The following is a 14036-nucleotide window of genomic DNA, read 5'->3' as shown; positions in this document are numbered from 1 at the left end:
GCAGAAGAACGAGAGACTGTTTGCTGCTTCTTGGATTTCCAGGAAATTAAGGAATCACCAAGAAAGATGCAAAATCCTGACCCTGACTTTCGGCTATCAGGGCAAGAGGCCCAGTCAGAATCACAGAAAGCATGTATCTGTAACTTGGAGGTAGATGAGAAAAAAAGACCTTGGCCAGCAGTAGACTTCAAGTATGCTAACACACGTTGAGCAGCTTGAAAGTGAGGAACTCGTGGGGAAGACATGAACTGACTTAAATGATTAACCACAAAACAAATATCTGGCCGAGATACAGTCAAGTAAAGGAGTTGACCAATCAGTCTTCTATAAGTTGTAGGATCAGGAAGTAATTCACCTTCATGGAGGGATAGCTTGAGATTGGCATCCATTGGTGAGGAGCTGGGTTTGCAACTAAGAAGACCAGTATCCTCAAGAATTTGGAGTGTATATTTGCGCTGACATAGTGAAATGCCATTAGGAGACCGTGCAATTTCCAAACCAAGAAAATACTTGAGAGTACCCAAGTTTTTGAGTTTGAATTTACTGTCCAGAACTGAAGTTAATTTCTGCACCTCATGAGCAGCATTAGAAGCAATGATAATGTCATCAACATAAACTAATATTGCTATAAAAAAATCATTGTGCTTCTGAACAAATAAGGAGTTGTCAGCATGAGATTGAGTAAAACCAAGAGAAGTTAAAGTAGAAGAAAACTTGGCAAACCATTGCCTAGATGCCTGCTTCAAACCATATAAGGACTTAGTGAGCTTGCAAACAGCATTATGAGGGAGCTCCCCCTTTCCAGAATAACCAGGAGGAAGTTGCATGTACACTTCCTCAAACAAGTCACCATGTAAAAAAGCATTGTTGACATCTAATTGAGTAAGATGCCAACCATGACTAGCAGCAAGTGCAAGAAGCATTCGGACAGTGGTGATTTTGGCCACAGGGGGAAAAGTTTCAAAAAAATCTATACCTTCCTGTTGATTAAATCCTTTGGCAACAAGTCTTGCCTTAAAACGTTCAAGTGAACCATCAGAATGGTATTTGACTCGAAACACCCATTTACAACCAACAATGGGTTTTCCAAGAGGTAGAGAAGTGACTTGCCAAGTGTTATTAGCCTCAAGAGCAAGTATTTCAGCTTTCATGGCCTCAGTCCATTCGGGTAGTTAAGAGGCTTCAGAATAAGTGGTAGGCTCAAAATGGTTAGCAATAGAATTGATGAAAGCCATGTGAGGTGGGGCGATTTTATTGTAGGAGAGATGATTGGAGATGGGGTGGGCTGTGGAGGAGGAACAAACATAATCAGCAAGGTAAGAGGGAGGCTTTGTAAGGCGATTTGATTTAGGATTAAAGGGAATAGTGGTGGGTGAAGTTGTAACAGAAGTTGGATGAGATAAAGGAATAGGGATGGAAGTAAATGAGGATGTGGTTAGAGTTGAAGTATGAAAAGGAAAAATATGTTCAAAAAATGTGACATCTCGTGTTATGATGACACGATTGGAAGACAGATCTAAAACTTTATATCCCTTATAACCAGTGGGGTACCCAATGAAAACAGCTGGTAATGATCTTGGTGAGAATTTGTGCCTAGATTTGGGCAGTGTGGAATAATGACAAAGGCAACCGAATACCCTAAGATGATCATATGTAGGAGACTTGTTACAAAGAAGCTCAAAAGGTGTTTTGTTGTTAAGAAGAGGAGAGAGAATTCGGTTGATCAAGTATATGGCAGTGATGACACATTCAGTCCAATAAACCAAAGGTAGGTGTGATTGAAAATACAATGATCTGGCAACATTCAGGATATGCTGATGTTTCCTTTCAACCACTGAGTTTTGTTGTGGTCGATCAACACATGAGTGAAAAAGTTGGATGCCTTTTGAAAGAAAAAATTCAGAGATAAGAAATTCAAGTGCATTATCACATCTAAGAGATTTAATATGGAGATTGTATTGAGTTAACATAAGAGTGTAAAAGTGAGGAAAAACAACCTTGAAATCAGATTTGTGATGTAAAAAATAGCACCATGTAAAACGAGTTGCATCATCCACTAAGGTCAAAAAATACTTGCAACCAGTAATGGAGGGAGTCTGGAATGGACCCCAAACATCATAATGGACCAAGTCAAAAGCATTTGCAGAGATTTTGGGATTTAAAAGAAAGGGTAAACGTTTTTGTTTAACAACAGGGCAAATCATGCAAGGGGTAGAATCACAGCCAGTATTAGTAAAATGCAAAGTATGCTTCATTGAATTTAAAACTGAAGTAGACAAGTGACCTAAACGGGAGTGCCAAACAACAGATTCTGGCACTCGAATAACAGAATTAAGGGAGGGGGAAACAACATACTGGGAAAGGGAAGATTCTAAAACATAGAGACCAGCAACCCGATTAGCAATCCCAATCACTTTGGCCGAGGAACGGTCCAGAATACAGCAAGAAGAAGCAGAAAAATTAGCTTCAATGGAGGTGCTGTGAGTGAGAGCACTTATAGATAAAAGATTAAATGAAAAAGACGGTACAAATAAGACGTTGTGGATGGTGAGAGAAGGTGAGATGCGTACACTACCAGTAGAAACAACCGAAATCGTGGTGCCATTAGGAAGGGACACGACAAATCCGGAAAGAGTAGTGGAGGAAAAAAAAAATTGGGGTGTACAAGTGACGTGATGTGTGGCACCCGTGTCTAAAACCCAAGAGGAAACAGAGAGAAAAGAACATGACCCACCACTGAAGCTAGCAACTGAAGGAGGTGGGTCAGAAGCAGCTTTCGGCGAAGCAGATGATGGAGACGTTGGTGGGGTGTGGGAGTCGGTGGGATGAAGTAAACCTAGTAACTGTTGGTACTGACCATGGGTCAATGTGGGCTGAGTGTTGTTGGGCTGATAGTGTGATGGAGCAAAATTAGGGAAGCTAGCATTAGCTGAGGGATGAAGTGGTGTGGGCCTTGGTGGTTTGGGCTTGTACCCAGGAGGGAAACCATGAAGCCTGAAACACTTCTCCCATGTGTGACCAGCAACGTTGCAATACGTGCACTGAGGGCGAGGGCGTCAAAATGAACCAGAAGAAGCAGCAACCAAAGAAGTATTACCAGGAGCAGACGATGGAGATGCACCGGAAGCAAAATTCAGTAACGGAGTGTCAGGTAAAATCGGTGGAGAAGTGGTGATCTGTCTTTGACGTTCTTCCTGAAGCACAAGGGAAAAAATTCGACTCAGCTGTGGAAGAGGTTCCATGAGAAGAATTTGTGCCCTAACAGAGAAGAAGGAATCATTGAGCCCCATTAAGAATTGCAGAGCTTGATCTTGTTGACGAAGATCAAGAAAAGAACGAGAAGCACCACAGTTGCAATTGGGAGTGAGAGCATAATCATGAAGCTCATCCCAAAGAATTTTGAGACGAGTGTAGTAACCATTGACATCGAGGCTCCCCTGAGTGAGAGAGGAAATTTGTTGTTTCAACTGGAAAATTTTCGGACCATTGGCCTGAAGAAAACGAGTGCGCAGATCTTGCCAAATCTCAAAAGCAGAGGAGAAGTAAAGAAGACTATCAGCGATATCTCTGGAAACCGAGTTCAAAATCCAGGAAGTCACCATCGAATTGCATCGACTCCATGAAGAAAAAAGGAGATCATCAGTTGCAGGACGAGGCAGAGAGCCATCAACAAACACGAGCTTGTTTTTCGCAGAGAAAGCAATCATCATTGCTCGGCTCCATGAATGAAAATTAGGGCCAATAAGAACATGGGTGACTAGAACAAGTCCAGGATGATCACCACTGCTCAAAAAATATGGACTGGAATGATCGTCCATGGATGGAGGAGTAGAAACGGTGGAGGAAGAGGAAGGTGGTCGATTGGTGTTATTGTTTGAGCCACGAGCCATGACAACGACAAGGGCTAAATTTCATCTGATACCATATTAGTAACGATACACAAAAGAAGAAGGAAGAAAATCATGATTGAAAAATATTCTTGTGTATTCATTCATCTGTGTTTTGCTAAACAGTGACCAGCTATATACAAGAGTCTCAAGGAAAGGTAAAGCAAGGCAAGTTTGTTATAACAAACTATCTGACGTGTAAAACAGAAAACAAAATAATAAAGGAATAAAAAAAAAAAACTAGTATTCTAATAGCAACCAATAAAATTATTCTCAATAATATATCGAGTAGGGTGTTTACGGTCTCGATTGGATCAGTTTTGGAAGCAAAATTCATCTGATTCAATTCCTTCAGTTTGATCATGTAATCATCTATTGATTTAATTTTTTTTTTCAAATCCGATCCGATCCAATTAAATTTTTTTCGGTTTGGATTGGATCGATTTTCGATTTTTTGAAAATTCTAAAATTTGTTTCATAATTATTGTGCAAATAACATCTTTTATGTTTATTGGCTTTGTAAAAAAAAATTGAAATACAAAACATCAGTAAACGATAATATAGTTTTTTTGGGGCAATGAGATATAAAATTTTACACAGATAAATTTTTTTTTATGAGATGTGACTAAGTTTTTTCTTAGGTTTAGTTTATGGGTTAATGGATCTTGGGTTTAGAAATTTTGGAGTTATGATTGGGGGAAAGCCCAAGTAGATAGAGGAAATTAATATATGAGATCGGTTTGGATTGGATCGGTTTTCATCAACCAATCCGAAAACTGATCTAATCTAATTAAAATTTACTGTTTTTTTTTCGGTTTTCAATTTATTCGGTTATCAATTTTTCGGTTCGGTTACTGCGGTTAAAATCAGTTGGTGAGCACTCCTAATATCGAGCACTTATTTATGGAAATGTATTTAATTTGTTAATAAGATAACTACCAAAAAGAAAAAATTGATCATTTGAAATTGATCATTTGAAATTGATGTAGCAAAATTAGCATAACATAAGAATGAGCATTCGACAAAGCCTTTAAAGATAAAGAAGTCACTCATAGCTTGAAGGAAAGTTTGCAGTTTTATTCAATAAAAAAAAAGAAATTCTAACAAAAATACACCTAAAGAGGTATTTAATTAATGTAATTAATGGTTCTCATGTTGTAAGATATTACTACACACAAATAAAAATATAAGAAGTTCATGTAAAGATAAAAGATAAAAATATAAAATATGGACCTTACATATTTTTATATGTGTGTAGGAGATAAAATTATCTTATACAACATATATGAAAAACACTAATCTCTTAACTATTATGCAATAGCAATCCAATCTTAGTTTGGTACTAATTTTTTAAAAATAAAATAAAATTATGTTAAAATCAGTATGAATAAGATATATAAGTTTTAAAATAAAAAATATATCAAATTCGTAAATAATATATCTGTCATAAAATTCCTAAATTACCTAAATAATATCTAATGATAAAATCACAAAATGGTCATAATTGAAAAAAAAACATAAACTATCTTTTTGAATAATGTAAATTATCTTATGCAACAGGAATTCTTTAAGATTTCAACTGCAAGACTTCCTACGTTAGAAATTGTTCTGGATGAACATTAGTAGGAATTCTCTCTCATTAGTGTCTCCCTTTATCCTAGGCATCTATCACCTATATATATAGCTTTGCTTGGGCAGTTGTAATAAACGTGGGTGGTTATCAATGTCAATCTGGCATCGTGGTAGGGCCCAACTACAATACTAATATGTGGGCCTTTACCTGGTTCAGTAACTAACCCCTGGAGAATGGCTAGCCTGGGCTCCCCTAGCCGTTGTCCTCAGCCTGCTCTACTCGGGGATATAAACCCGGAACATTAAGCCCCCAAGCTTGGAGTGTAATGATTATTTTACTCTGAGTTTAACTCATAACTTATATCTAAAAGATTTTATTTCTTTTTAATACATCTGTACTCATTAAATGCTTCCTGCCTATTCAGCTCCTAATTGCCACTTGTCCCTGTTTTACTAACTTCGAATTTTGAAACGACACGATTTGACAGCCATCAACCCTTTCATTTCGAAATTCGAAACGCCGGTTACCTTTTACCCTTCCTTTTCTCTCTTATCCGTTTTTTAAACACCTGTATCTTCCTCTTCCCTTCTTCTTCTTCCTTCTTCTTTTTTCCAATCCACATTTCTGGTTCGTATTTTGCTCTGCATTTTCTTGAAGTTTTTCTTGCTGACTTTGCTGTGACTCAGTCATATTTGATCGCTACCTCCATGTAGGGGTGTTCATCAACCGATCCAAACCGAGGTAACCGAACCGAAAAACCGATAACCGAATAAACCGAAAATCGAAAAAACTCACAAATTTTAATTGGATTGGATCGATTTTTGGATTGGTAGATGAAAACCGATCCAATCCAAACCGATCTAATATATTAATGTCCCTCTACCTATTTGGGTTTTTCCCCAATCATAGCCCAAAAATTTCTAAACTCAAGACCTATTAACCCATCAACTAAACACACACAAAAGTCTAGTCACATCTCATCAACAAAATTTTATCTATGTAGAGCTTCATATCTCATTGTCCAAAAAAAAAACTATATTATCGTTTACTGATGTTTTTGTATTTAAAAATAAATAAAATTACAAAGCCAATATATACCAAAGATGTTATTTGCACAATAATCATGAAACAAATTTTAGAATTTTAAAAAAATCGAGAATCGATCCAATCCAAACCGAAAAAAATTGGATTAGATCGGATCTGATCGAATTTGAAAAAAAATCCAAACCAAATGGATGATTACATGATCAAAGCGAAGGAATTGGATTCGATAATTTTTGCTTCCGAAACCGATCCAATTCAGATCGCGAACACCCCTACCTCCATACTCTTCCTACAAGTAAGTTTCTTAACTTTGATACTCGTACTCTTTCCATCTTTCTTGCACACTTTTTCAACACTTTATCCTCATTTATCTTTTTCGCCTATGTCATCATGATTCTTATAAATGCTTCTTTAAGTATTATCTTAATAACAACCCTTTGAATTCCCCCATACCTTGCTCACCTGAAAGGATTTTTCTTTTATCTTTCTACCTTCACCTCCTTTAGGGTTCCTTTAACTAGCTTTATTAGGTTCTGGACAGATTAGGGACCAAATTACGACCACCATGTTCTTCGCTAGCATATTAACTTGTAATACGTCTTCTAAACTAGATTTTACTGGTGCCTTTCTGTCCAGGCCATGCCGAGGAATCGCCCATACCGTTCGCTTCCCACTTCTCGCTTCGCAATTCCTTCTACTGTGGAAGGTTTAGAATGGGTTGACAAAGAAGCTTTAGGACTTCGTTCTTCTTATAAAAACCATCCGAGTACTCTCTATGCTGCCTTACAATCAGTGCCTCTGTTCCATGATTCTATTATCACTTCTTTCCGAGTTGCTGTACCCGGAGAAGAGGAGCGTATTTGTTCTCCCTCTGGGCAAGGTGAGAATTCTTTCTTTTTGTGTATAAATGCTTATTTTCTGAGCTCAAAGTCGTCTTGCCCTTCACCTAGTTCCAAATGGATGTCTTGAATCACCTTGAAGTCGCCCCTTCTCAACTTCATCCTATCAGCTGGTGCTTTTTGCATACCTTCGAGATAATTTGTCGATCTTTTGGGTTTACTTACTCTTTTCGGGTCTTTTTCTGTCTATTTGCCGTGTTTCGAAACGCTATTGACAAAGGAAGTACTCGCCATAGTTGAGTTTCTTTAAAAGCCTGCCCCGAATTTCGTTGGTGTACTATACGAGGATAACTGGAAAAATTTCAAAGAAGATTACTTCAAAATTTGTATACCTGAAGCTCTTCCTGCTACACCTTGTGCCTCTTCTTCTTCTTCTTCTTCTTAATCTGCATCTCTTTATGCTTTCTTTCTAGATCAAGACGGAGCTCCTCGATTCCCTTTCAGTTGGAACCAGAATCATTATACAACTTCTGCCAAAGCATTTCTAACTAACTCAAAGAATCTGAGTATCGAAGAATCTGAAACTTATACTTGGTTCAAAAATCTCGCCTCTCAATTAGCCAAGCAAAATGTTTCTATCATTCCTCAGTCTATTCTAGATTATAAAGATTCCTCTGACTGGATTTGCAGGAAATTGAGTAAGTAACTTACGTGCCTCTCTTTTGCTCTTATATATCTTCTACATTTAACTCCATATTTGTTTTCTTTCTGTGTCTTTGTTTCTCAGATAAATTCATGAATCCTACCTTTTTTGCCTGGATGAAAAAGAAAGTTGCTCGTAAGGATGACTCTGTTGCTTCCGTCGATAAAGCCGTGCGTACTGATCACTCCTCAGTCTCTGGCGAGAAGGAAATTTCTCCCACTCCTTCTTCTATTCTGGCTACTTCAGCTACGGGTTCTATTCCTGGTGACACTGTCGTGATTGACATTGAAGCTCTAGTAGATTCTGGCGAGCTTTGCCAAAGGAAACGAGTTAGGATTGATGAACCTAGCCCTGATCCCATTTCTGCTGATAAGGCATTGACTCCTCCTACTTATGTTATTGCTACTCCTTTTTCAGGTTCCCCTTTTATGAACAAATTACAACATTGCTTTACTGCTGGACTTCGCAAAAAATGGGATAAGTTTTCTTTGGATCAGCTTATTTTCAAATTCACTGCTATTCGGGATAACTCTCTCCGAGAAGCCCATTATTTTTGAGATTGCGCTTCTAGCTTTGGATGAACGCCAACAACTTCTTGCTGAACTTAAAGAGTTACAACTCTTTAAGAACAACTTTAATGCTGAGAAACCTCGCTTGACCCAAAGAGCCGAATCTGCCGAATCTGCTGCCCAAGGTTTCCAGGTCAAGCTCAAAGAAACTGAAAAATTGGTCAAAAAATCGAATGACGAGCTGACTGCTCTTAAAAAAGATCATACTAAGTTGACCCAAGAACACAACCTTCTGAAGAAAAACCTCGAAGATTCTGACTTCTGAGTAGTTGAATTAGAGCTAGAAGTAGAAACTTTGAAGAAAAATGTCTCCACTTTACAACAAGCCGTAGTCGACATGGATTCCAAATATGGTGCTTATGGTCACCAAATTCGCAGTTGGGTTTTAGACCAAGTTAAATTCTTCAACCCAGGATCTTCTCTTCATAACTTGGAAAAAATTGAAACTTTCAACTTTGTTGACAATGGCCAACTATGCACTCATGACGAGGAAGGTCTTGTTACTGTTCTTGCAACCTGCCCTTCTGAATATGTAGGCTCTAATCCGACTTCTGATAACACTGCCTCTGATAATGTTCCTAAAGACACTTGAAGGAGTGAGATGCCACTTTACCTTGTACTTGTTTTTATTTCTTCTGTTATTTGGTTCTGTAATGACTGTTTATTTTGTACTTTCAACTATCAGTTGCTTTAATGCTTTTATGACTATCTCGAATTACTTTCGTTCTTTCTGAATATACTTTTCTTTGATCCAACTATCTTACTAATTCGACAACTCTTTTCCCCAAATTTAAATTGAGGATTCTCTTTATTATGATATCCGAGTAGTCACTCTTCGATAATCATTATCAAATATCATGGCTTGATTTCTGAATGTTTCTTCTGACTTACTGGTTTCGTTGGATACCCCCTTAATCTAAAATGAGTCGCCAAAGCCCTCCTACTTGATTAATTTTGTACGGATCTTAAATTGTATTTTTAGCCCATTATCCGACTTAATCTCATATAATTTTGGACTATTATCCTATTAATTCAGAATTTTGATTTTCACCATCTAACACGTTTCCACTACGCTTTCCTTTTCCGCGTAAGGACTGAAGGGAACTCGACAAGCCATTTATAACGGTTAAGACCTTTGTTCTCCCTTTTCCGATTAGGAATTGGACAAGTATCCTAGGAGTCCTTTGAGGCTACCAGGGATTTTTTCTTTCCCGTTTCCGAGTAAGGTTTGGATGGGGCCCAAGAAGACTTTTTTTTCCCGTTTTCGAGTAGGAATTGGACGGGTGCCCAAGAGGCCTTTTGAGGCGGCAAGAGAATTTTGTTTTTCCCGTTTCCGAGTAAGAATTGGACGGGTACCCAAGAGGCCCTTTGAGGCGGCAAGGGACTTTTGCTTTTCCCGTTTCCGAGTAAGATTTGGACGGGTGCCCAAGAGGCCTTTGAGGCGGCAAGGGACTTTTGTTTTACAATTTTAATCAACCCCATCATCAGAACTCACTCATATTATTGAATTCAAAAATTACCACAAATACTAAATTCAAAACCATAATTTTCCTGAAACAACCTACTAACTACCATACTAACTTCGAAGTTATAACAACATACTAACACCATACTAAAATCAAATCCCTAATCTTCCTAGAATAACATATAAAATAAAATTTATAAACCTGCTATTCTACTTCCTATGTCTACTAAATTCCGAGTTCTTCAACTGAAATACCTCTTTAACTTGCCAGCATTCCAATATCGTGGGATGGTTTTTCCGTCCAAATGCTCTATCTGATAAGCCCCAGTGTTAGTGGTCGACATTACCCGGTAAGGGCCTTCCTAATTAGCTGCCAACTTACCATCTCTTGCATTCCTATTTCCAACATCTGCCCGCCTGAGCACCAAATCCCCTACTTGGAATGTACTTTTGACTACCATTCGATTATACCTTGTCGTTGCCCACTGTTTGGACGCCATTTCAACCATTGTTGTTTTCCCTCTTTCTTCTTCCAGTAACTGTAAATCAATCTTCATCATCTCACTGTTCTCTTCTTCTTTTTCTTCTGGTGTCATTTTTCTCCTCCATGATGGCTCTCCGACCTCTAAGGGTAACATTGCATCGAACCCGTATGTCATCTTGAATGGAGTTTCTTGAATACTAGACTGCACTGAAGTTCTATATCCCCATAACACATTGTCTAACTTTTCAACCCAACTTCCTTTACAACCTTCCACTCTTCTTTTCAACTCGTTCGTCAAAATTTTATTTGCAGACTCTACCTGCCCATTCGTTTGCCGGTGTTCCACTGCTGCAAATTGATGCTTCACTCCCAAGTCGGCTACCATTTATCGGAACTTTTTATCTATGAACTGTGTCCCATTATCCGTAATGGCTATAGCCGGAATACCAAACCTGCAAACTATTTTCCCAATGAAAAACTTCTTAACTTTCCGAGCAGTAATAGTCACGATGGGTTCTGCCTCTATCCACTTTGTGAAGTAATCAGCTGCCACTATCAATTACTTAACCCCTCCAGCTGCTCTGGGAAATGGGCCCAAAAGGTCCATTTCCCATTTGAAAAATGGCCAAGGAGATGAAATTATGAACAACTCTTCTGGAGGAGCTTGGTATATATTGAAAAATTTCTGACACTGTTCACATCTTTGTACATGTTTTTTAGCATCCTCCCCCATCGTTGGCCAAAAATACCCTGCTCGTATAGCTTTTCTCGCTAAGGATTTACCTCCAAGATGATGCCCATTAATTCCTTCATGTATTTCTTCTAACACATATTCAGTATTTGGCACGGCTATACATTTCAACAAAGACGAGTTTATTCCTCTCCTATACAACTGCCTTTCTATCACTACAAACCATGTCGCTCTTCTCCTCAGCCTACTTGCTTCCATTTTTTCTCCGGGCTCCTTTCTTTTTTCTAAAAAGTCTTGGATTGGACTTCTCCAATCTACCTCCTTTACCATCCACACTACACTCGGAGCCTGAATGCTCTGCTGTATGATTGTCCTCAAGTTTCCTGTGGCTTTAGTGCTTGCCAATTTTGACAAAATGTCTGCTCGGACATTTTCGTTTCTCCGAATGTGTTCCACTCGGATCTCTTTAAATTCTCTCATCAACTCTTGTACTCTTGCTAAATACTTGATCATGATCTCCCCTCGAGCCTGGTACACCCCACTAATTTGTGAAGTCGCCAACTGTGAATCGCTATATACCTCCAAACATTCTGCTCCCAGCTCCTTTGCATGGATTAACCCAGCAATCATTGCCTCATACTCCGCCTGATTGTCACTTGTGGGAAACTCCAACGTCAACGAATGCTTTACTGTCACTCCTTCTGGGTTTTCTATTATAATTCCAACTCCACTGCCCTTTTTGTTGGATGACCCATCTACAAATAATTTCCACCAACCATTCTCTTGATTACTTTTGGGGTGCGTCATTTCTATCACAAAATCTGCCAAAGCTTGCACCTTGATCGCATTACATGCTTCGAAATTAATGCCAAATTCAGATAGCTCTACTGCCCATGCCACCATCCGACCTGCAAGATCCGACTTATGCAACATCTGCTTTATTGGCTGATTTGTTCTAACTACCACTTGGTGGCACTGAAAATATTACCGAAGCCTCCTTGCTGTAATTAACAATGCAAATGCCACTTTTTCTACGTGTTGGTATCTTACTTCCGCTCCATGCAGTACCTTGCTTATAAAGTATATCGATTTATGCCTTCCATTTTTTCTTCTCGGACAAGAACTGAACTTACTGCCTCCTATAAAATAGACAAATATAAAAACAACAACTCGCCTGGTTCTGGCTTACTAAGAATTGGTGGTGAAGCTAAGATTTTCTTGAAGTGCTGAAACGCGACTTCGCACTCCTCCGTCCATACAAAATTACACCCCTTTTTTAACAATTGAAATAACGACAACGACACATGTGCTGACTTAGCCAAGAATCTGGATAAAGCCGTTACTCGCCCATTCAACTTCTGGACTTCTCTAATATTCTCCGGGCTCTTCATTTCCATCACTGCTCTACATTTGTCTGGATTGGCTTCAATCCCCCTTTCTGTTAGGAGAAAACCTAAAAAATTTCCTGTTGGAACTCCGAAAGCGCACTTATTTGGATTTAAACGCATATTGTGCTTTCTGACTTGCTCGAAGAATTCCTGCAAGTCTTCCAAATGCGTCCTACCGTCCCCCGACTTAAAAATCATATCATCCATGTACACCTCCAACATCTTACCCATTTGCCCTTGGTTAATAGGCTGCACAGGAATCCCTTGTTGTGCTTGCATCTGCTGTGGTGCTCTCCACTGCTGCTCATTCCATCCTGCCCCTTCTCGCCTTATATTCATCATTTGCCCTCCATAATGATGAGGGCCATAATCCTCTGGCCGACCATGCCCATTATACTGATAACCCGTATTGGTTACGGGATTACCCGCCTGGTGCCATCCTCCTCTTTGGCCTTGATCTCCCCACCAATAGTAATATTCAGTCTCTTCAGGCGGGAATTCGTCTCTATGATTAGCATATTGTCTTTCTCCTTCCGGCCTCCTCTTTCTATCAGCCTCCTCGTATCGCCTTTGATTTGTCCCTCGTTCTTCTTGACGAGTATAATATTGGCGACCTACTTGGGGTTGCCCTTCCTCCAAATGTTCCCATTCTGTTTGCTCGTCCTCCACGCCTAGATTCTGCCGACTTCTTCCTGTTTCCCAAGTATGTTCATCATATGCCCGCTCCTCCATTCTCCGACCTACACCTCGTCCTCTATACTGGTAACTCATCCTTTCTGGATGACTCCTTGACTCTCGAGAAAATTGCCCTCTTCGAACTTCAGTTCTTCCATTTTCTCTCACAGTTGGATGTGACAATGGAATATAACTAGGAAGAGGAGACAAAGAACATTTCCTCCCGTCGGCGCATTGTTGCCCATTCTCTCCAAGTTGCCTCTCTTATGAACAATGTCTCCTTTGTCCTCCTTCTTGATGCCGCCTATTCCTTATATCCTCCACTAACTGAATCAAAGCTTCTCCAATGGTATTCAGGGACCGACTTCTTCCACTGGATCGAAAAGAATCTTTCGTTCCTCTATTTTCTTCATTCTCCACCGCTCGCTCGTCACGGTTGTTGCTCACCATGACACAAGAAAATGCGTAGGAATCGTTTTACCCTTCCCACAGACGCGCCAAATGTTCTGGATGAACATTAGTAGGAATTCTCTCTCATTAGTGTCTGCCTTTATCCTAGGCATCTATCACCTATATATATAGCTTTGCTTGGACGGTTATAATAAACGTGGGTGGTTATTAATGCCAATCTGGCATTGTGGTAGGGCCCAACTACAATACTAATACGTGGGTCTTTACCTGGTTCAGTAACTAACCCCTAGAGAATGGCTAGCCCGGG

General features: G+C 39.3%; 1 protein-coding gene across 1 annotated transcript; it reads right to left on the bottom strand.

The window, feature by feature from the left end:
* Window positions 1-11123: 11123 nt before the first annotated feature.
* LOC133318592 (uncharacterized) lies at window positions 11124-12188 on the bottom strand. Its single transcript, XM_061520603.1, has one exon. It carries the CDS (start codon window positions 12186-12188, stop codon window positions 11124-11126), a length of 1065 nt encoding a protein of 354 aa, XP_061376587.1.
* Window positions 12189-14036: the final 1848 nt, after the last annotated feature.

This window comes from Gastrolobium bilobum, unplaced genomic scaffold (genome assembly GCF_033153095.1).
Source record: "Gastrolobium bilobum isolate Gb01-03AN ecotype WA unplaced genomic scaffold, APGP_CSIRO_Gbil_v1 utg4519, whole genome shotgun sequence".
In the NCBI taxonomy this organism is placed as follows: Eukaryota; Viridiplantae; Streptophyta; class Magnoliopsida; order Fabales; family Fabaceae; genus Gastrolobium; species Gastrolobium bilobum.
This window is presented reverse-complemented; position numbering and strand designations above follow the sequence as displayed.

What these genes read in the sequence shown, in the direction of transcription:
- LOC133318592 (XM_061520603.1), bottom strand. Translation starts at nt 12,188, where the DNA reads ATGTTGCATAAGTCGGATCTTGCAGGTCGGATGGTGGCATGGGCAGTA.